At 37.1% G+C, this 22462-nt stretch overlaps 2 protein-coding genes across 3 annotated transcripts in view; both read right to left on the bottom strand.

Annotated features, from left to right (window-relative positions):
* Positions 1 to 2823: 2823 nt before the first annotated feature.
* Positions 2824 to 8216, bottom strand: LOC307171248 (uncharacterized protein). The gene is made up of 3 exons (XM_079892752.1): positions 8159 to 8216; positions 6745 to 7287; positions 2824 to 4670 (listed from the first exon to the last, which is right to left on the bottom strand). The coding sequence occupies exons 2-3, from the start codon at positions 7281 to 7283 to the stop codon at positions 3020 to 3022; spliced, it is 2190 nt and encodes a 729-aa protein (XP_079748878.1). The 5' UTR covers positions 7284 to 7287; positions 8159 to 8216; the 3' UTR covers positions 2824 to 3019.
* An 8121-nt stretch (positions 8217 to 16337) lies between these two features.
* Positions 16338 to 22462, bottom strand: part of htr4 (5-hydroxytryptamine receptor 4) — a 109651-nt gene continuing 103526 nt past the window's right edge. For both annotated transcript variants that reach the window (XM_079891946.1, XM_079891947.1), the window contains one exon: positions 16338 to 16819. In XM_079891946.1, coding sequence (XP_079748072.1) covers positions 16732 to 16819 — 88 coding nt within the window. In that variant the 3' untranslated portion in view covers positions 16338 to 16731. The remainder of the gene's footprint in view (positions 16820 to 22462) is intronic.

A 22462-nucleotide genomic window follows, 5' to 3' on the forward strand; every position in this document is an offset into this window, starting at 1 on the left:
CTTTTGGATTATGGCAACAAACAAAAAAATAGCAAACGTTTATGATACTTACACGTTTTGACCATCGAGATAATTTGCACAGATGAACATAACGAGCTGTTAAAGCGGACTGATTTTACCTGTTCGTCGTGATGACGTTTAATATCCTCGACCCTGATAGCTACCTACCCCTCACGGTGAAGTTAATTAGGTTTGGTGTTTGTTGGAAAACAAAGAGTTTGATTTTGTTATTAAGTTCTTGTTATGTTTTGGAAAGTTTTTCATTCATAAATGCAGATGGTTTAAATCTAAATCCAACTTTAATCAGTGGATGAATGAGGTTTAACTCTTTAACTCTCAAATCTTTAAAATTTGTTAAAAACCAGAAAGCCCTTAAATTGATTTATCTTTTGGATACGTTTAGATTAATTTAAAAAAAAAAACCTTTTGATTTAAATTTATTTTATTTAATTTTGTATTTATATTTTATTTAATTATTTGTTTTACTGTGATTTTTCTGTTTTTGTACTAGCTATGCTCAACCTAAGGCTAATCAATAGCGGTTATATTCAGAGATTTGATAACGTACCTTGTTTTTTACCTTGTAAAAAAACCTTGATAGCAACCGCCTTTTTTAAGACACAGCAGCTTTAAAAATCATGAGTGGGGTAATAATACTGATGTATTTTTTTATGTAATCGAATAAAAGTGAACATGTCTTGAGCTTGTGTTCACCACAGACCATATTTCAGCCATTTAACCAAAAACCCATTGACTTGGTGAACTGGTGTCATGATCCTCCCTCTAAATCGGGTCTTCCCAAACTTGTCAGTTAATGATTATCCTAAGTATATACGAATTATATTCATTTAAAATACGCATAGCTTACCATAATGTGTACGATAACACATCATTAGTCAGTGAATAACCAATTGGACGTAATTTCTTAAGTGTTAATTAATAAATAATAATAATAGCCTATAAAGTGAATAACTGAACATCATTAATTTGTTCTATAACTGAAATATTTAGATGTTTAACACTTAATTTAACACATAATTACATTAAAGATGATTGAGAATATGTGTAGGGTAAATGCAAATGTGTGTATAAACTAAGCTATCAGGCAATCTTATCTGTTTGCTATGCTAGTATATAAGCTAACTAATACTAATAACTAGACATTATAATGTAGTTTAAAAAAAAGCATTTATCATAAGTAATCAGGCACTAAAGAGAGTAATTTGAACCAATGGGATTGCTTGGGGTCCTAAAGGAGACACACGATTTCAGGGGGGACGCAATTTGTCACTACACCGGAAGTGCTAAAATGCTAAATCGTTTCCTTGTTTTGGCCTACAAAGTGATATCATACATGCACAACTCTATACCCATAATGCACTGTGAGGGTCATGTCGAACCCATGTCTCACCAGAAGATGGCACCCGCAGCTAAATCATCCATCCAGTCATTTTCCAAACCGTTGATCTGGCTACAGTGTAATATCATATAGGTGTAAATTCATTTTTAATTAATTATTAAATTGTTTAATTAAGGTTTATGCATAGTTTCCATGACAGAGTTAATGATAAATCTTTTCATCTTACCACTGGAGCTGTCAGTTTCACGATTATTAAACAGCAAGCACAAACTATGCAAATGTAGAAGCCCTTTGGCGAGCTTATTGTCTGAATTCACTCACTCGTTTTCATTCACTCGTTCAAGTGAACTATAGGCCTATTAGTGGACTAAAGTAGGTGTTTGTCAATGCTCTTGGGTGATGCAGTCTTGACCTGCCCCTGAATAAAACAAGCTTGTATGTATATGGCCCACACTTGCAAATAATACAATTCTATAAAACTGGGAAAATAAATCCCAATATCAAAACCCATATATGTTGGGAGTTGGAACAACAGATATGCTTAAACAAATATATTTTCCCATGATGTGGGGAGGATTTTTTTCCAGCCGTAGCTTTACATTTTAGTCTTTTATTTATGCAAGTTATTTATTAGGGTTTAATTCAGTGATCTCAAACTCAATTCCTGGAGGGCCACAGCTCTGCACAGTTTAGCTCCAACCAGCTCCAACTCACACATGCAAGGAAGTTCCTAGTAATCCTGAAGACCTTGATTAGCTGGATCAGGTGTGTTTGAGTAGGGTTGGAGCAAAACTGTGCAGAGCTGTGGCCCTCCAGGAATTGAGTTTGAGATCACTGGTTTAATTTATATTGCTATAATTTATGATATTATGATACTAAAATCACCCTAAATTGTATTGATGTTGAGGAATGAAACTGACCTGAGATGATCTCATCAGAATTTTACAATATTCTGAGCAAAGCTGTCAGTTTAAATGATTAGCTTGATCTGACTGAGGCATCCACACAGCAGTTGTGCTCTGTACTAAGAGCTTTTTGAGAATAATCTTCTTTGAAGGACAATCGAAATGACAGCATCCTACAATTGGTTTTCATGTGAGGTGAGGATATCGGTCAACCAAGAGACCAGGGGTCATCATTGCTTGTAAATAATTTGCACCCAGATGTGACCGAACGAGTGTTGCATACAATATGCCAACCATTTGGACCACTTTCTGTGTAGAGATACAATAACCAACAGGTCTCGTGGATATGGTTGTGTAACCTTTGAACACCGTGATCCAGAAAATGCCCTAGAGGCTCTTCAATGTTCTGATCTCATGGGAAAACCAGTGCGCATCATGAGGGGCCAAGACATGACTAATAAGATCCTAGCAAGGGGCAAAGAAAGCAGCTCCCATGGCAGATATGCAGAAGAAATAGACTGGACCAAACTAATTGAGCAATCACAGGGAAAAAGGCTTGCAAATACTAGTACAATGCTTAGTCAATTTAATTGATTTAATTATAAACAAATGAAAACAAGGCTCCATTCAATGGGTCATACTGTCTTAAAAGCTGGTATCTAACTTTCACAGGACAAGAGTTTTATTTTAACACCACTAATCTGTGACTATTTTTTTCTTGTTCTAAAATCATGCTCGGTTTCCATTCTTCAGTTTATTGATCATTACCATCTACATCATAAACCCATTCATATATCCCATCCTCGTCTACACAAGACTCATGGTAGCAGGCCTTGCAGTTGCTGCATCGGATCCATGCTTCAGAAGACTTCGGATCATCATCTGCACCGTGTTTTATGAGGCAGCCGCTGCAGGAAGTAGTTTTAAATGGTTTTTGTTTTAAATGTTCGTTATAAAGTATGTGTTCTGTGTCTCTGTGGAAATGTGGTATTGTCTTGGCTCTGGGTGTCTTCGTACCCCTGCTACATTTTTGTATGACCACAAAGTCTTTGAATGATGACACTTCAAGAGCTGAAGGCTCACCAGAGCCGCTTTCTGTGCTGCAATGTGCAGCGTCTTTAGTGGGCGGCGCGTTACTTTCCAAACGGGACAGGTTGGTAGGAGGAGGCTCATGCTCAATGAAGGCCAACTCATTCAATGGGAACATCCCCGTTGTCCTGAACCCATCCTGGGCTCTTTCCACAGTTGCAGTTGTCTTCCACGCTTCTGTGAAAACAGAACAATAATGTGCTCTGGGCAACTTCATGCCTGCACATTGCTGATTCCACTTGCGACTCACTTCACACCAGTTGTGTTTGAGACTCCTAAACAGAGCTCTGTTTTCCAGTTGCAGTGCAGGATAGCATATGACTTCCACGTTGTTCTGGTTCATTAGATTGAAAAAGCCAAGGTTGAACACGTGGCTGCTTTGGCCATCTAGGAGCAGAAGGTGGGGTCTGGCGTCATCTTTTGGGAGCTGTGCCACAAACATTTCGCCCCACTCAACAAACAGCTCTGCTGTTATCCAGCCATTATTCGATGCTCTAATGCAAACGTTTTCCATGGATTCGTTCAACCGCTCACTTCTCACCCCATTTTCTTTTAAAATGATAAGCGGAGTAGCAAATGTACCACTGGCATTGAATGCTGCTAGTACCGTGGTGGCAGTTTCCTCTTCCTCCTCAGCTCTGATCTGAAAGCAGTGCTCTTCTCCTTCCCCGACATATTGCTGAGAGAAGTCAACTTGTAGTCCTGATAAATCACACTTCCAAATATGTGAGGGGACGTCTTTAATTCCCAAGTCATCAAGGGTGATTTTGTACATTTTAAACCATTTTCCCAGCTCTTCTTCATTCATCCTTGTCACTGGTGATATGGCCCCTGGTTTCTTTATTTTCAGCCCTGGGTTTCGCTTTATAAAGCCCTCGTACCAGTGATAGCCAGCCTTTTGCTTCTCTTCTGAAAACCCTTGGATGCCATTTATCTTGGCAAACTCAAAAGCAAGAGACTGAACATCAGTCCTCCTCAACGGGAAGCCTCTCTGTGAAAGCAAGGTGAGAAGACGCACTAACTCCTGCTCAGATTCAACAGGGATGAATGGCTTTCTTCCAGACGCATGCTCCGATCCCTCAACAAGCCCTTTCACGCGTCTTTGAAGGGTTGTTTTTGGCACGTTCCACTTCCTTGCGAGCAATCGCAGCGCAGGCCTCCCTGACTTAACCTGCTCTTTATATTCCTCTATTGCAGCTTTCATTTGGTCCTCTTTCCACTGATTCATCTTCAGCCCTTTTCTTCCTTTATGCTCTCCTTCATCTTGCTGTTTTCTTTGCAGGTTTCCTGACTTCTTTGGGTTAGGTGCCATTTTTCTATAAAAAAATAAGTCAGAATGTTGTTGAATTAGTTTTAATATTCTGGCCCGACTACTCAAATTAAATGATTCATTAGCATATAAAGTATATATAAAAGGCCCATATATATATATATATTAGGGCTGTCAACGTTAACGCACTAACGCATGCGATTCATTTTTGTCCAGTTTAATGTGTTAAAATATTTAACGCAATTAACGCAGCAACCGTTAATTTTTATCATCCTTTGGCTAGCTTTACATTATATGATCCCCCTTTTATTCATGCAAATGCTTTTAAACCATTCAAGCGCAACAAGACAAAAGAGACCACGTTGCCTGTGAATGTCTTGTCTATGTGACACACACGACACACAGAAAGACGCGCGCCAGTATCGTGCGCAGAGACAGCGCACAATTATGCAAAAATGTCTGTTTTGTCGAGTATCCTCATAACATTAGAGCAGTCTTAAATTAGTTAAAGTCTTGAGAGAATGAGTTGCGTGTGAGATCCGCGTCATGTGCAGCAGCGGCTGGTTTTAAAGGGACAGCAGCCACTAATGCAGTCTGTCAATAAAGTTAATCAAAGAACAAAGGTAAAATTACTCATGGCTCTTGACTAAAGAGCTTTTGTAGCTTTAATAAGGATTAGTCTATATTTAATTTGTAATTCATGCAGTGCAGACTGTTTAATAACTTTTCAATTTAATAATTGAATAAAAAAAAATAATAATAACTATTCAATTTCTGTATATTGTTCGGTATATGTTAGATAGAAAGGAAGGGCACAGGTAAATATGAAAATTAGTATGGGTTTATGTGAGGATTGTTTGAAGTTCACTTAGTGAAATTATTAGATTATAAAATCTATAATATAAACCAAATATAAACCTTTTAAAACATAAGTGTTTTTAATTGCGATTAATCACAGAAAACATGTGATTAATCAAGTAAAAAATTTTAATTGATTGACAGCACTAATATATATATTGCAATTAATCGTGCAGCCCTACTCTACAGAACAGAATCCCAAAACTTCTGTGGCTTATTTATGTGATTTTGAGCAATTTGGAGCCAACTTTTCTTGTGCTTTTAGGTCAATAGTGGTGTACATCTTGGGAGTTCTGGCATGCGTTTAGTACGTGCCTTATTGTAGGAGCTGAAACCGTAGTGTCTGTTGCCACCAAGTCTTGCATCAGGTCTTTTGCAGTCACTCAAGGGTTTTTCTGTTTGCAGCCGTTGATAGCTTTCTTTTTCTGCCCAGTCCATGTAGTGGAACCACTGTTCCTTTAACTTTGAACTTGCGAACTATGCTTCCAACGGTGTCTCTAGGAACATTTAGTGCCTTTGCTATCTTTTTGTATCCTGTGCCTTGTTTGTGAAGGGTGATTATATCTTCTCTTAACTTTTTGGACCATTCTTTTGACTTAGCCATATTTCTAACATGCAGTCAAATGTGACACTCAAACCTAGCCAGTTCAGATATTTCATGTGTTCTAGCTCAAGCACACCTGGTGCAACTAATGAAGCCCTTGATTATTTGCATCAGGTGTGCTTGAGACAACACCTGTTTAGCACATTTGTGCTGTTCTGAGGGATTCTATTCAAGAGGTTTAATAATTTTAGAGACTGCATAAGTCATTAAAAGTTGCATTTTTTAGTTGAATTTGGGAAAACCACTTTAGTTGTGTTGAGCTATTTTAATTACTTTTGTTTGATTGGTTCATTGGAAACAGTTGAAAGTATGTAAATTTTGCCAATAAACCAGATTTGCAATGGGGGTTGAATAATTGTGATTACAACTGTATATAGTGTGAGTGTGTGTGTGTGTGTGTGTGTGTGTGTGTGTGTGTGTGTGTGTGTGTGTGTGTGCGTGTGCGTGTGTTTTCTAAATAATTTCAAACTCTAGTTATTGGGGGTATAACGATATTCAAAACGAAACAAAAAACGTGATACACCACCCACGGTACATACTGCGGTACTCTAATGGCGTACTGAGCCTAAATTTAAATTCTCTAAAGTACAAACCAATGTGACATTTGAATGTATATAATATACATACGTATATCAATGAGACAAGGGTGATTTCTTACGTTTTCAACCATTTCCCCAGCTCTTCTTCATTCATTCTTGTCGCTGGTGATATGGCCCCTGGTTTCTTTATTTTCAGCCCTGGGTTTCGCTTTATAAAGCCCTCGTACCAGTGATAGCCAGCCTTTTGCTTCTCTTCTGAAAACCCTTGGATGCCATTTATCTTGGCAAACTCAAAAGCAAGAGACTGAACATCAGTCCTCCTCAACGGGAAGCCTCTCTGTGAAAGCAAGGTGAGAAGACGCACTAACTCCTGCTCAGATTCAACAGGGATGAATGGCTTTCTTCCAGACGCATGCTCCGATCCCTCAACAAGCCCTTTCACGCGTCTTTGAAGGGTTGTTTTTGGCACGTTCCACTTCCTTGCGAGCAATCGCAGCGCAGGCCTCCCTGACTCGACCTGCTCTTTATATTCCTCTATTGCAGCTTTCATTTGGTCCTCTTTCCACTGATTCATCTTCAGCCCTTTTCTTCCTTTATGCTCTCCTTCATCTTGCTGTTTTCTTTGCAGGTTTCCTGACTTCTTTGGGTTAGGTGCCATTTTTCTATAAAAAGATAAAAGTCAGAATGTTGTTGAATAAAGGTGTAATATTCTGGCCCGACTACTCCAATTAAATTATTCATTAGCACATATAGTATATATACAATATCTATCTATCTATCTATCTATCTATATATATATATAGAGAGAGAGAGAGAGAGAGCACGAGAGAGAGAGTAGTATATGCTGTATACACACAGTGTATTGTGTGTTTTCTAAACAATTTCTTACTCTAGTTACTAGAAGGTAAGAATATGTGAATAGTGCTATTTTGATAGATCATTTGATAGTTTTACTGGCACAGTATGCTGACACATTCTCTATTATAGTGACAATAAATCATGTAAAGATGTCAATCAGACATAATGAAAAATTTTCCTTGTATATTTTAGACATTTAAAAGTCATACATTTAGTATTTTATATCAAAACAATTGTTATAATAATTGCCCCAAACAGTCTAATATTGTAATATGAGACTGCTTCCAGATAAAGCTGAGATTTATAAGTTCAAATTCAAACTTCAACCAGCGTAAGAGAAACATAGCATATCAGCATCCGGTTTCACCTAGCATTGCTACAGCGGGACTATTAGAAAACATCGGGCTTCTGACATAATTGGTCATGTAGGATGACGAACGATTATGTTTCAGTAGAATAGCTCTGAAGTGTCCCACATTAATAGACAGCTACTGTCCCACTTTACCTAACACCTTAAGCTAAGCTAAATGGGTCACTACTCTAAACATCCTTACAAATAATATTATGCGACTTTTTTAAATAGTCCATTATGTTGAGAGAAAAGTACACAATGCAATATTTTATAAATTATTGCTATTTTCATGAAAATGATTTTAGGCAGAGCATTTTTCTTACCATGTGCTTGTTGCGATCGCTTGTGTTGAAGCTTGACCACGCCCACCACACAGTGAATTATTCATGATTGTTTAATATGATTGGCTCCTGATATTTAAAGAGCACTCCAGTGTGAAATGTATTGGACCCACTTTACTTGATATCTGCAAATGCAAAGATTTGGTATTCTGCAGACACTACAAACCTTTTTTTTTTTGTTTGTTTAGTTTTTTTGCAGTCACTACAAACCGGATTGCATTCAAAGCAGGTTATGACGTACACCCTCATTAACAAGGATGGAAAGGCCATACAAAAGGTTTCTAAAAAGGGCACAATCAATTTACAGGCCCTGACATTTCTTAGTTACATACTATTTACCAGGCACTTTTTAATTCAAAGTATCTCATACTGCATCTCAAGTGCATGAACAATCCCATTAGAACAACCTGTGGTAAGTGCATTAATACAGGAATAATGATGTAAAAAGATGCACTTTAATCTAAGGAACAATGCAGTTTCCTAAAACTAAAATGAAAACATAAAACAAAAATTAATAGTATATAAATAATAGTAAAATAACAATGGATTAGGAGGATTAAGATTCATTAATCATATCATCATATAAATTTCAAATATGAAACATTATAAGGGTTAAATTCCATACACTAAATAGAGTTTTAAAAATATTGCTTAATGTTCCTTGAACTTTGCCTGCATGTGCTTTTTTAAAATGACACATTTCACTCTAACGCTGCGCTTTTACTCTACTTTGAACTTTGCATACTCTGCTGACCTTTTACATCATTGACCTAAACTGTAAGGACAAGTAAATTGCCACAATATCAGACAATACAATGTCAAAAGTATAAGCCAATGCGACATCTATACATTAAGATCATTATTGATGCATGTGTGAGACAAGGCAAAATTCTGCACAGCACTCTTTTATATTTTATTGATCCCAGTGTAAAATAAAATAGAGTGGTTTCACTACCAAGATGTTAGAAAGCAAATACTGTCATCTTGAGATCATCCAATATGTCAAAATTTTAGTAATTTGAAGTGAAAAGAAAAATTAATGCTACAGTAAAAAACTGTTAATTGGTTAACCATAAGTTACCTTATCATACACAATAAAAAAATATATTATTTGCACGTTTGTTTATTTGAAATTATGTTTTATATTGATAATCTGTCATGTTTCTTGTAAAGCCTCTGTTACTGAACTTGAAGTCATTATGTAGGCTGAACCAGCAGAGGGCAGTGTAACACTTTATAATATAGCGGTCAGATGGTGACATATTAACGTATAAAGTTCGGTTAGTTTTTGAGAATACTTTTAATTGCACACTTTCTCATTGATTTACCCATCCTATAAGTTCCGTCCTGTGATGCTTTTAAACAGTATTGAAGGAGTTCACTTAAATTCTGGAAGGTAGAAAGGTTGCAGAATGTGCAGCAATGTAGTCTACATAAAACTAATCCAATGGTACAAAATGTAAACAAACATTTGACATGCAAGTAGGCTAGTTCTTCTCATCAGCACTTTTGTGGAAAAAATCAGGTGAAGAGGGTTAAACGTGTCTATCCTTCATCGGTAACACTTTACAATAAGGTTCATTACTTCGTTAGCCTCATAATTGCCTACGTCCTATTTAAAAAAAAGGACTTAGGCAATTATGCTATGAGGCTAACGACTTAACACTTGTTAATGTATAATTAACTAACATGAACTAACAATGAGCAATACATTTGTTACAGTATTTATTAATCTTTGTTAATGTTAGTAAAAATACAGCTGATCATTGTTTGTTCATGTTAGTTCACAGTGTAACTAATGTTAACTAATGAACTTTATTGTAAAGTGTTACCCCTTCACCCCATCTCTTTCTGCAAATCTGGGACATGCATCATCTCTCTGTCTTCTTTATCAATTCATTTTGTTTTTCTGATTTCATGTTTATATGCATATTCATGGATTATCTAAATTCATTCATTATACATAACGACTGATTGTGCCGCCTAGGAGTTCATCCCAGGTTTCCACTTCAATGCAGTCAACTTTAAACTGTATTTGTAATGGTGATTATTGACTTGTTCTCTCAACTAAAAAGTGACTAAAAGAAAGATAATGAATATTCAAAATAGACCATATGAGGCGGTGGGACTGAATGAATAGGTTAAAAAAAATGACTCATCCTTGCAAATGACAGAGCACTTATAAGCATAACATTATATCCATTATAATGAGTCTTTTACATCCCTCCCCCCAAAAAGAAAAGCAAAAATCCAGACTCCTGTCACGCCATATTTAGAAAAGCAGTCCATCAATATGTGCGTCTCTATGATTCTTAAATTCTTAGATTTGTTCCCTCCAGTCTTGAACATTCGGTTACATCCCTGCTTTGATCTTTATTACCCAGCAGCCTGAAGGACTCATCCGCCGTAAGTTACTTAAGTCTCTCTCATGTAAAATCAATGAAATAAATAAATATGTGCATTAGGTTAGAAATCAGCGTGAGAACAGCTTTGAAAGCCACTTCCCAGGAGAAGGCCATTTAATTTGCAAAACTGATGGTTTGCATTCCACATTTTCAGAGATATTTCGGGATAAATGTGAAGCTTTTTCACTTTTTCTCCCCCCTTTTCCTTCTCACGATTTGCTTATTGCTGCTTATGCACACGTTTAAGATGTACACATGTTTGTGAACTGGTTTCCGGCACCGAAAGTGTGCTGTATGAATTGATGTAATTCCAGTGACTGATGTGGCCTGGGCAGACAGAAAAGAAAAGCACCATTAGATGTATCAAACAGCAGCCCCATAAAGAAAAACTGCTGTGTCTCACAGAATCTGAAAGCATTTCAAGCTCAGGTCAAAGTTATAAACCTTTGAGAGGATAACAACCACCTATTCAGTTTCCATTGCCTGCGTGCCTTGCTGAGTGAGCCTTATGAGTTACTCTTACAGGGAAAATAGCACATTTGTCCAAAAAGGACTGAAAAGCATGCAATACTCATATGAAAAGTCCTTTAAGTCCGCCTGATTTATTACAAGTCGAGAAAAAAGGGCAAACGGCATGTAGTTTGTCTAAAACAAGGCTAACCGTCGACATTCCTTTTTAAATCATCTCATTACAGGGCTTCTCAACACACCTCAGTCTACCTCCGTGACTTTTTCAACTCTTCAGTCAGTGCAGTACGTCAGATTTAAAACTCGGGCTTAAGGCCTAAATTTCTCCCCACATTTAAAGGTTAGATTCATTATTAGCATCCCACGTGGGACATGAAAGCTTGAAATATGCAAAAAGGCCAACACGAATTAGCAGAGGTCCCACAAGCACATTAAGCGGGAGGAAAATAAGCAAAATAACCTCATAGCTAAGTTGCATTAAAAATTGAAGAGCTGAAAAGCAAACTGAGAGCTTCACACGGAATTGCTAGGCTGTGTGTTTGAGTGCTAATTGCTATGTTCGATTTCCCACCGGCCAGTCGGCCGGCGCTCCGCTTAGACTTTGATTAAGCCAGAGCTCACCAAGCACAAAGGCCATTATCACACTTGACATTTGAGTTGTGTAAATGAAGCATTTTGAGAATTTCACCTAAAAAAAACGCCAAAGTCTGTTCTCCAAGGCTGATGAGGGAGCACTTAACTCAGCAAGTCACTCCAAAATGCAATCAGGGGAAAAGACATTCCTCAGCCCTTCAGATAACTCCCTCAGTATGGCTCCCGTGATCAACCGCACAGCCGAAATGGGGTCTCGGGTCACACGGATTTAGCGATGATGGTCGTGATGATGTTTTTAAGACCATGCTTGAGTTATCGACCTGACTGCGTCACTATTATCTCATCAAAGTCTGAGAAAAGTTCTACAAGTCAGAAAGCTTCCTGCACCCAATTTAAATTTGACAGCACACCAACTTGGAAACGTCGACGCATGCTCTTAAAAATATCCAAAGACGTCATAATGCCAAGGTGAAAGTTCAACGAACGTGACTCAGGAGAGCATGAGGAGAGCTTTTAAAGCAGTTTATGGTCCATCAAATTGGTGAAGGGAAATGAGCTCTGGCATGGGTAAAGGTGAGTGTGGAGTTGTACGCTCTACTGGGAGTAAACCTGAGCAGTCTGCACCTCATTACTGCCAGTCTGTTGTTTTTCACATTGATGAATTATTAAATGCTGGGCTTCCATCTCTCAACAAGAAAGGTGGAGACTATAAGCATCTTAATGTACATTAAGGGGTATGATAGACAGAGAGAATGAGGATATTCGAGAAAACACAAAACACAGGATTAATAACATCTCGTAGTCTTTAATTATAATTTGTTTTAGAGCTGTCACATAGCAACAGAAAAAGTAATACACATAGCTCCCTGAAAGAGAAGCCTTACATGAAAATATCAATCTTTAATCCACCAAAATAAATACTGAGTTTACAAAAGTTCTACAACTTCTTGGGAGATTTACAACACATTCATGCTTAGCACTTCTGCCTTCAGGGCTCTGAGGTGTTCGATTACGCTTCATATGTGAGGCTGCCGGCCAGGGAATTATTTCCAAAGAAATCCTGATGGGAATGTCTACCCTGAAGGTCCATGAAGGTTCGGGGAGAAGGTTCTGAATGTTATTTATGTCATATCTGACACAAATCTTTTGGCCCGCTCTTTTAGAAGCAATAACTCATGGTTCATATGGTAGTGTTTTTGGTTCTCTCATGGTTATGGAGTGTCATCATTTTCTCAAATCCTTACATATCCATCGGTGCTCCTTTTCATAACTGAAGGGAAATCTTTTTCAGCTCACAGTCATGGTTCCTAAGCTTCAAACATTACCAAATCTCCATCTTTAAACAACATAATGACATCCAAAGAAAGGAAATTGTGCAAGCTGTTCACCGCTGTCACCAACAAATCAATTTGAATCAAAGGGTACATAATCGAAAGTGTACTAATGAAATGAAATCAATAATTTGGACTTTATAACTCATCAAAGCCCTGCAGTTGGCTGGGTTGCTGGGGAACTCCTTTGATTGTACATTATAACCTCTTACAAAGGAATATTTTCAACCACAACCAGCATTTATTGGTGTTCACTTGCACAGTTTCACTGCGAATCACAATGCTCTGTACATCCTGTGAAGGCATGACCATGTACATACAGTATTTGATTGTAAAAAACAAAAAAACAAGTAGCCTAGCATACAGCTCACTTGGACATTGCTTCAAATGACACTGTGGATTCATGGTCAGCATTTGCAGATACACCAGACTGGAAGAAGAAACGCATTTGACTAAAGCATTTAAAAGGAACACACGGACCACTATCAAATCTTTTGCATAAAAATATACTCCTATGTACAATAAAATCAAACTAAACTCTACCTTTAGGAATGAAATATCGCTTGATAAAAACATGAGAAGATGAGAAAAAAAAGCTATTCTCTCAAGCTAGGTAATGTAGCTCTGTTCGCATTCAAACAAATAAAGCCACGATAGACTCTTCCACTGGTTGACCGTGTCTTGTTTGTTCCTTCATCACGTCACCATGCCGCGTTTATGAAAACTGATCACGAAAGTCAAACTCATTCATCGACTTTCAACATATTAGTGACCAGAATACTGAATGACTTGTGGATGAATAATCTTCATATTATAAAAGTGCTAAAAGTGCTTTATTTGCAGGAGAGGTCATCATTTGAAAATAAACAGGACACTAATGCATGAGGACAGTGCTGAGCTGTACATGTTTGATATTTTTAGTGTTTCACTGCCTGTTCATCTCTGCAAATCAGCAAATAAAACCAAACCTGCTTTTCTGATGAAACTGGCTGACACAAATGTAATTATTTCAAAATATTTACATCTTTTAGATCAATTCAAACAATTGGTGTTCCCTAAGGTAATTCATTTTAGGTAGAGGCACGGTTCAGCAGACTGGCAAATGCTGAAATGAGGGATGGAGATTGTTCTGGGTCACTTCTGCTATATCGAGGCTCTCTTGGAGCAAGTTTGATGTTTATTGGGGTCCTCAGCTCTGGAAGAGAGCTTTATTATGGCACATCACTGCTTTGGGAGATTTTAGTTATAAATGTCAAGGAACAAAAATGCATGAAATTTCCCCATGAAATTTGCATAAAAAAAAAAAGAAGAAGAAGAAGCTGTATTTACTCTCCGGATGCCTAGGAAGCATTCACATGACATACTCTTAAAGGGATAGTTCACCCAAAAACCATCATTTACTCAACATCATGTCGCTCCAAACCTGTATTGGCTGTATGTAACTTTGCTGATTTTCAACCTGCTTTATATTGTTGCCAGTAGTATATGTAAATGAACAATGTTTACTCATTCTCCGTGTTACCTGGACCGAGAAATTCACATTTATTTGTCAGAAAAAGACTTTTGTCTATACTTGTGCATTTTTGTATCCCTGCCCACAGACAGTTCGATTGACAGAGGGTTATTAACAAAACAGTTATTGTATACGTACAACACTGTATATAAACAGTATATATATATAGTAGGCTACCTGTATACGTGACAGCGTTTTTCTTCGGGGGGGTTGGATGGAACTGACAGAATGGCATCCAGTTAGAAATGTCGACTACAAACACAGAGTTTTTTCAGATTTTCCATTGCGCCATTTGCTTCGTATTTACGATTCTTCACAGCCTTTAGCCACTGCCGACAACGCACTGAATCCTTCACTTGAAACCGAAAGTAACTCACTCCCGCTAAACGTGTACTCTTTGAATTCTTTCACCCGGCAACAATACAAGTCAACACTATTATGATTACAATTTTTCTAAGAAGTATTTACTACTAAAGCAAGGTGGTATTAGACTCTGGTAAGCGTATCCACAGCATACTGGTGGAAGTAACCTTGGATGGCAACATGCCCAGTGCATTATGGGTGTTGAAGTTTTCCTACCTATTAGACATAAGGGAAGACAACAGCCCTTTTGTTCTCTGTTTTCTCTAGTCAGGTTGCACTGATTAAAATGTTTCGCCTTTCTACTGTATAGGCAGCCAAATTTTATTGAAAACCCATTTTGCCAGCAGTAAATCACTTTAATTTTTTCTGTGGAACTCTTATTTCCATTAACATACTTCCACTAGAGATATTTTGGCTAAATATTTCAGGCAAAAAAGCAAGTCTAATGTCAATAGTGTAGAGATGTATGAAGCAGAACTCACACAGAAGTCCCTTTCAAACCAAGTACCAAGTTTTCTGTTGGTCAACGCGGTGAATTTGCGACTGTTGCGAAATCCGTGTGGGGAATTCTCGATCGCGTTGATTTCTATCGAAATAACTGGAAAATTAGCAGAACATCTGTAAATGTGACTGCACCTTAAGTTGTTATTCCCTTTGAATTACTGGCGTTTCGCATCATTGACATCCTTTTTGTGTTCCACAAAAAAAAAAAAAAACACCACTGAAGCCCGTATGGTTGGAAATAACTTGAGGGTGAATAAATAATGAATTTCCACTTTTTTGGGTGAACTATCCCTTTAAGTACTTTTGGAAGAACAACTTCAGGCTGTTTCCTTTCCTAAAACCATTTTAGCCATGCAGCAACCGATGGTCATCTTCGGCTAAGACTAAAAAAGTTTAAGACACGGTGAATCACGTCAGAGGAGATCCTCGTAACAGAAATCATTGTGAAAATGGAAGCATTTATGCGAAGCACAGAGCTGACCTCACCTCACCCGTGGATCTGAGCTCAGAGCACAACTTTGTGACTAGTACATCTCATTCCCCAAAGAGCTTTAGAAGTCTTAAGTACATAAATGAGATTTCCGTTCAGAATATGAAAATGATCCAAAAAAAAATTTTCAAACCAATTTCAAGGCTAGAAGAAAAAGTTAATTTCCTGTCATATCATTTTGAGGAATTTTATGCTGTACCTTTGAAATCGACCGTATTCACTGAAAGATATATATATTAAAGAATAAAAGGATATACTGTATATATCCTTTAATCACGATTAATTGCTTCTGACATAAAAGTTTGTGTTTAAATAATATATGAGTATATATATGTACATACACATGTTATATAAACACAAACTTTTGTCAGATGCGATATATAAAATTTTTGCGGGGGAAAACTGTGAAATCGCTCCTGCAATGCTCCCAGCTCTACCTCTTAATACTGTGATGTGATTTTTTTTTTTTTACTCTTAACTATTTTTTTTATTTATAGAACAAAAATAAATCTTTATTTAGCGTTTGTGCCGTACCTTTCGGGAAGTGTTATCCTGACTCTAAAGCTAATGAAAGCCTCTCTGGATAAAGCTTGAAAGATGTATTTTTGGTTTGGAAATAATATTCCCAGGAGAACCAAAAAGGAAATAAATGCATTTGGGGGGGGAAAAAAAACTTACCAACATTCCTTTGCAATGGAAATTCATATCCTAAAAAATATAGACTTTTGGCAACATTGTTCTTTCCTTCATTGTTCAGCAGCTCTCTGAGCAAACAGTTCAGCTCCCAGTCCTCAAGTCCTGGAATGCTCCGGTGGCGTCTGAGCTGCAGGCAGGGCGGTAAGAAATGGCACCTTCCAGTGATGGTCCTCATGAGAGTGTGGCCTGTGTCAGAAACATGACTCCTGGGACTCTGTGTCGTTCTGTATTGACAGTTTCTCCTGTTCAATGTGGTTTCCATTGTGAAGAACTGAATACCTGAAAGAAAAAAAAGAAACCAGGACACCGCTTCAGTTACAGTGACACATGTAAAAGCACTCATATTCGTCTCTCTACAAGCTTTTAGAAGAATTTTCAAGCAATGTGGGGAAATATAAACCACCTCACCTCATTTGACAGAAGAGCCATTGTTGGCCTTTTCACTAATATGAAAAAAGGTTCTTTAACAAGGGCAGAATCTGTACATCACCTACTTCTGCTAATGGTGAGGGCCAAAAACAGCCCAGGTTTAAATATGATATCAAAATGTGGCTTTTATAGCTTTGAGGCCAACTATATTAGCACATGTGCACAATTACAATCTTGCTTACGTGACTTTTGTTCTTTTTCATATCATTTATTTATAAAGTACTTTTAAACTAATCAGTAGACCCAAGTGCTGTACACAAAATGCTACATATAATACACAATATAACAGTACCATACACGTTTAAAGACCAGAGAATACAATTAAGGCTTTAACCAACCTTTTAAAACAGTAAAAGGTCGGAGAAGCTCGGACTAAAAATATTTTTGTTCAATCAAATACTTTCTAGAATGAGAATAAGGTCCCTTCCCTCATTACTGAACAGCAATGGCAAGTAGATTTTTATTTTATTTTAATTGTTTAAAAATGGAGACATGACATTCAACAGCTCTGATTCATGTATCTCAATCAGTAAAGGGTTAGATTTCCAGGGAATGCAAGAACGGACAAAATGTATACCCTGAATGCAGTGTAAGACAGGTAAATGCATTGAAATGCAAGAACAGGAAGGTTACTGATGTTGATGGAAGGTTACTGTAGTTTTTGCAGTTAAATCTGATATAAATTAAGTTCTGCAGCAAAGAAACCCTCCAATAATTTTTCAATGATTTAATACAATAAAGATTATAGGAGTGTTTCACAAGAAAATACGATTTCAGCCTTTAAAAAAAGTACATTTAATTAAATGTGTTACTTGCCTTTTTTCCCCGTAATTATTTACTAGCAATTTCTGAGTGAAAATTGTTTCAAAAGAAATCATACACCAAATTGTTTTTAGTGTAGCCAGAAAAAAAAAAACCTACACATACATTTGTGCATGTAGATAGACCTCCGCTCCGTCTCGTTTTGTTAAATTACTGAGACAGAAAACATTGCCCCATGCGATCGCTCCTTTTCTGTCTGTAGCCGCACCAGCCATGAACCGCCTTTTCTTTAGAAAAAGAAAAAAAAATCATTACAATATCTATTTATAAACAAGCAAACTAAAGGCAATTCCTGCAGAGCAACTGGGCATGAAATTTACCAGAACAAAAGGAAACCGCACAAAAGAAAAACCTCTCAAAAACTCAACAATTCCGGGATTTTGAAAGGAGACATGCGTCAGCTTTTCAATGAAGCAGACCCCAAAATTACTGCCACATTGCCACTGTCTTAACTATACCGTTCACTGAGAGACAGCTCTGCACAGCCCGAGCACAGACTGAGACATCTGTCAAATTAACATGATCTACTGCAAACATACTATCCTCCCCAATACCCTTCAGTAATAATGTCTTGATCATGCTGGTACATCCAATCTAGACATTAGCTGGCCGGATTAGAGGCAGAGCTCCTTAATTTACATGAACATGAGCTTTGGGTCATACACACACACAGGAAGGATCTACATCATTCTGACAACTTCATTCTTAATTATGTGTGTCCGGGCATCAGGGAAATGCACTAAACAGAGCCCCGAAGACTGATGGGAGAGAAGGCAGTGGCGTAGGGCTTGATTTAACCCTATTTTACTACATACACTCCGAAATGTATTAATTACAACAATTTTTAACAGGAACTTATTTACAGTAAATCTAGAGAGATCATTTTTGACATAAACTGAAACTATAGATGATGTTGGAGGGCTGGTGTGAAATAAACACACTGAAGTTTCAGCCTTCTCCTGGGAAATCATTTAGAAACGTATAAAGGCAACTGCAGTAGAAATATGCATTTTCATCTTTCATCTTTCTGTGAAGGCAAACAAACATCATGACTTTAATTAAATACTTTCCAGTAGGAAAAATAGTATTTTTTAAAAATTGCTTTAAATAAACGCTTCAACTTTAATTAAAGTAATATATTCCTGTGATGGCAAAGCTGAATTTTCACCATCATTACTCCAGTCTTCAGTGTCACATGATCCCTCAGAAATCAGAATAATATGTTGATTTGGTGCTCAAGAAACATTTCTTATTATTATCAATGTTGAAAACAGCCGTGTGTTATGGGTTGGTTGCCAAATAAACAGCCTTTAATGACAAAAGCTCAGGAGAACAGATAGATACAACCGAACAATCACAAACAAGAACGGACGAAGAACTAAGGAGAACTCAGGGCTTAAATACATGGAACAAACAAAAGGAACTTTTTTTGTTTGTTTGTTTAAAAGCAGAGGGTCTGTTCTTTCTTTTGATATATTGCATGTTCAGATATTCATACAAACAAATATTTTGGGGGCCATGAACATTTTGTGAAAATTATTATTTTTTTAAATGCTGGCAGTGACTGGTAACTTTTTTTTCAAAAAATGAAAAATTTCATTTTCAAAAAATGAAAAACAGTAAACAATGCTGGCGGGGAAAGAGTTAAGTTAATATAACGTGTTTAAATATTCAGTTAGACACACAAGTACAAGCAGACTAACAATCGTCTAGAGATAAATGTTTTAATAAACCACAACTTAATATACCGTGTGGTGCCACTTATGAGAATAAACATGAAATATATTTTAGTAATCCTTTCATGTATATTCATACACAATGGCATTCAAAAGTGGCATCCCGATAGTGTTAAGAAAAGCAAATGTGACATAAAAACGCAATCGTAACCATGCCATTTTAGCTTGTTTTTGAGCTCTTTCTATAGTTACTCTTCCATCGTAAATCGATGCGTATGGTCATCTGCTAGCTATTTTAGTCGATAAAGTTTTAAATATGGATATTTTTCTTACACGAACGCATCACTTTGCTTCAGAAGGCCTTTATTAACCCCCGGAGCTGTGTAGATTACTGTTATCATGGATAGATGCACTTTGATGGACTTCAAAACATAAACGGCCATTCACTGCCATTATAAAGCTTGGAAGAGCCAGGGCATTTTTTAATATAACTCTGACTGTATTCGTCTGAAAGAAGAATGTCATATGCATCTATGGCTTGAGGGTGAATAAATCATGGGCTAATTTTCATTTTTGACTGAACTATCCCTTTAAGTGATGAAAACTCCAAAATATATTCGTTTACAAATCATGCACTATGGTAAAAAGTGTTTTGAGGTCATAACATTATTGTGCAAGGAGCTGGGTGAAACCAAATCTTTATTAATTCATAAGCTGCCCCTGTAATCATAATTGTGTATGAAAATGATTAAAAGTGCTTGATGTTTTTCTGCCTCTAGTGTTCATTTTGGTTGGAAACTGCAGGGATATGTACGTATTGGTACGTATTTAGCGTTTTGCAAAAATGTTGCCACAGGTATAAGTATTCCCAATGAGCCCGTGTTGAAAAATTCCTTGTTTGGCAGGGAAAGAGTTCATTTTCGATACTAGCATTTTAATGATATGCGTTTGAAATATGATTTCATAGCTGTTAAAATCACTCCATTACAACAAACCTCATGTTTCTTTGTTTGTGCCATCTGCAAATGCCGCTTTGATGGTCTTGCCGTACTTTACAGAGCAATAAATTATCTAATAAATATATGCATGCTGTTTGCATTCTTTTAAATTACTTTTTTTAATTAAAGAATTATTTGTATATTAAATAGGAAACACAAAGTTCTCAGTCACCGAGCCATGGGGTTTGCACCTAGACTCTGGATCAGGATTTTCAATGTGATCACCGAACGTGACAGACAACTCGCAGGTCCAGGCAGTCTTGCTGCAGTGATGACGTTCCAGGCATCTGCGTTTCTCCACGCTCACTGACGTATGAAATTGGCAGCTTACCTAAAATGCCTACAAATTCAGATCCGAGCTGCAGCATAACTCAGTCGCGGAGAGCAGAGAATCCGGAGTAACCACAGCAACCAGAGCAAAGAAATGACCAACCAACAGTGGCAAAATATGTTCAAGTTCATCACAAATACAGGATTTTTTGACATTGATATGGGAACGATCGCACCAATGTTTCCTGTAAGCTTCACGCGTGAAGGGTCACACGCTTCTGATGTTGCTGCAGCCCAGACAGAAAATGCTAGACTCAGAATGAAATGTGTGAGAGAAAAAAACAATTAATTTCCTGAACGAATGGATGCGGCATCTCAACTGAAGTCCATTTCCATGTCCATTGATTTTCAGTACGGAACTGAAGCTGTCAGAAATGTTGTACATGGAAATATGCAGCTCTGATTAATTTGCAAGATAAGTGTCGCATCCTAGAACAGAAGTTCGTAGCGGCAATAAAACAGAACAGCCTAATGATAAATAGCAAAATTAATAAAGGAACTGCTCCACATTAGATTCATTTTCTATTTCTAAAAAGTAGGATTGGGTTGATCAATCTTGAAATGTCAATACTTCTGATACTGATGTATATAAGCAGGATGTGATTTTATAATGATTTCAATGTAACATTAATGCATATGGTACCACTCAAAAGTTTGGGGTCAGTGTTTTTTTTGTACAGAAATGAACAATTTTATTCATCAAGGACACATTAAATTGACCAAAAGTGACAATAAAGATGTATAATGTTACAAAATATTTCTATTTCAAATAAATGCTGTTCTTTTAAACTTTCTATTCATCAGAGAATCCTGACAAAAATACATCACGGTTTCCACAAAAAAAAATATTAAGCAGCACGACTGTTTTCAACATTGATGATAATAAGAAATGAGCAGCAAATCATCATATTTGAATGATTTCTGAAGGATCATGTGACACTGAAGACTGGAGGAATGATGCTGAAAATTCAGCTTTGCATCACAGGAAAAAAATGATATTTCAAAACCAATCAAATAGAAACCAGTCATATTAAATGGCAATGATATTTCACAATGTTTTTACTGTACTTTTAAGCTTTTGCACTTTTGGTGAGCATAAGAGACTCCTTTCAAAAACATTTGTACTTTTCAAAGGTAGTATATTTAAAAGTGAAAACTCTGACTTTGTGGTCAATTTGTTGCAAAGGAGTAGAATCATCTCTCCTTTCGCTCACCTGAACATCATCAGAAATACTGAAAAGATCAAGCAGTCAGTCAGTTATTGTCAGTATTTCTGCCTTGATAGTACTTGGTAACAGATCAAAATGAAGTGTTATCGCCCATTCCCACAAAGAAATAGATTTTGCTTAGCAAGAACAAAGAGGGAATATTTGTCCTAACTGCCCACTGTAAATCTACAACTGAGAGAGAGAGGGATAGAGGGCAGAGAGGAGAGAGAGATTTGTTCATTATCACTTCTATTCCACAGTTTCCTGACATCATTAAAGTCAGAACGCTCTGTTTAGCTGTGCAAGTCACAGTCGCACCAATCCATGGCCATCTGGAGTGCAGAAAAGCAAAAAAAGCAATGCCTGAAATACTGTAGTGGCGAAGAAATGATAATCTCTGCTTTATTTAAAACTTCAAAAAACGCCTTATAATCAGCGCTAAATGTAAACTGTGGCATC

The sequence above is a fragment of the Squalius cephalus genome, assembly GCF_949319135.1.
Source record: "Squalius cephalus genome assembly, chromosome: 14".
NCBI lineage: Eukaryota > Metazoa > Chordata > Actinopteri > Cypriniformes > Leuciscidae > Squalius > Squalius cephalus.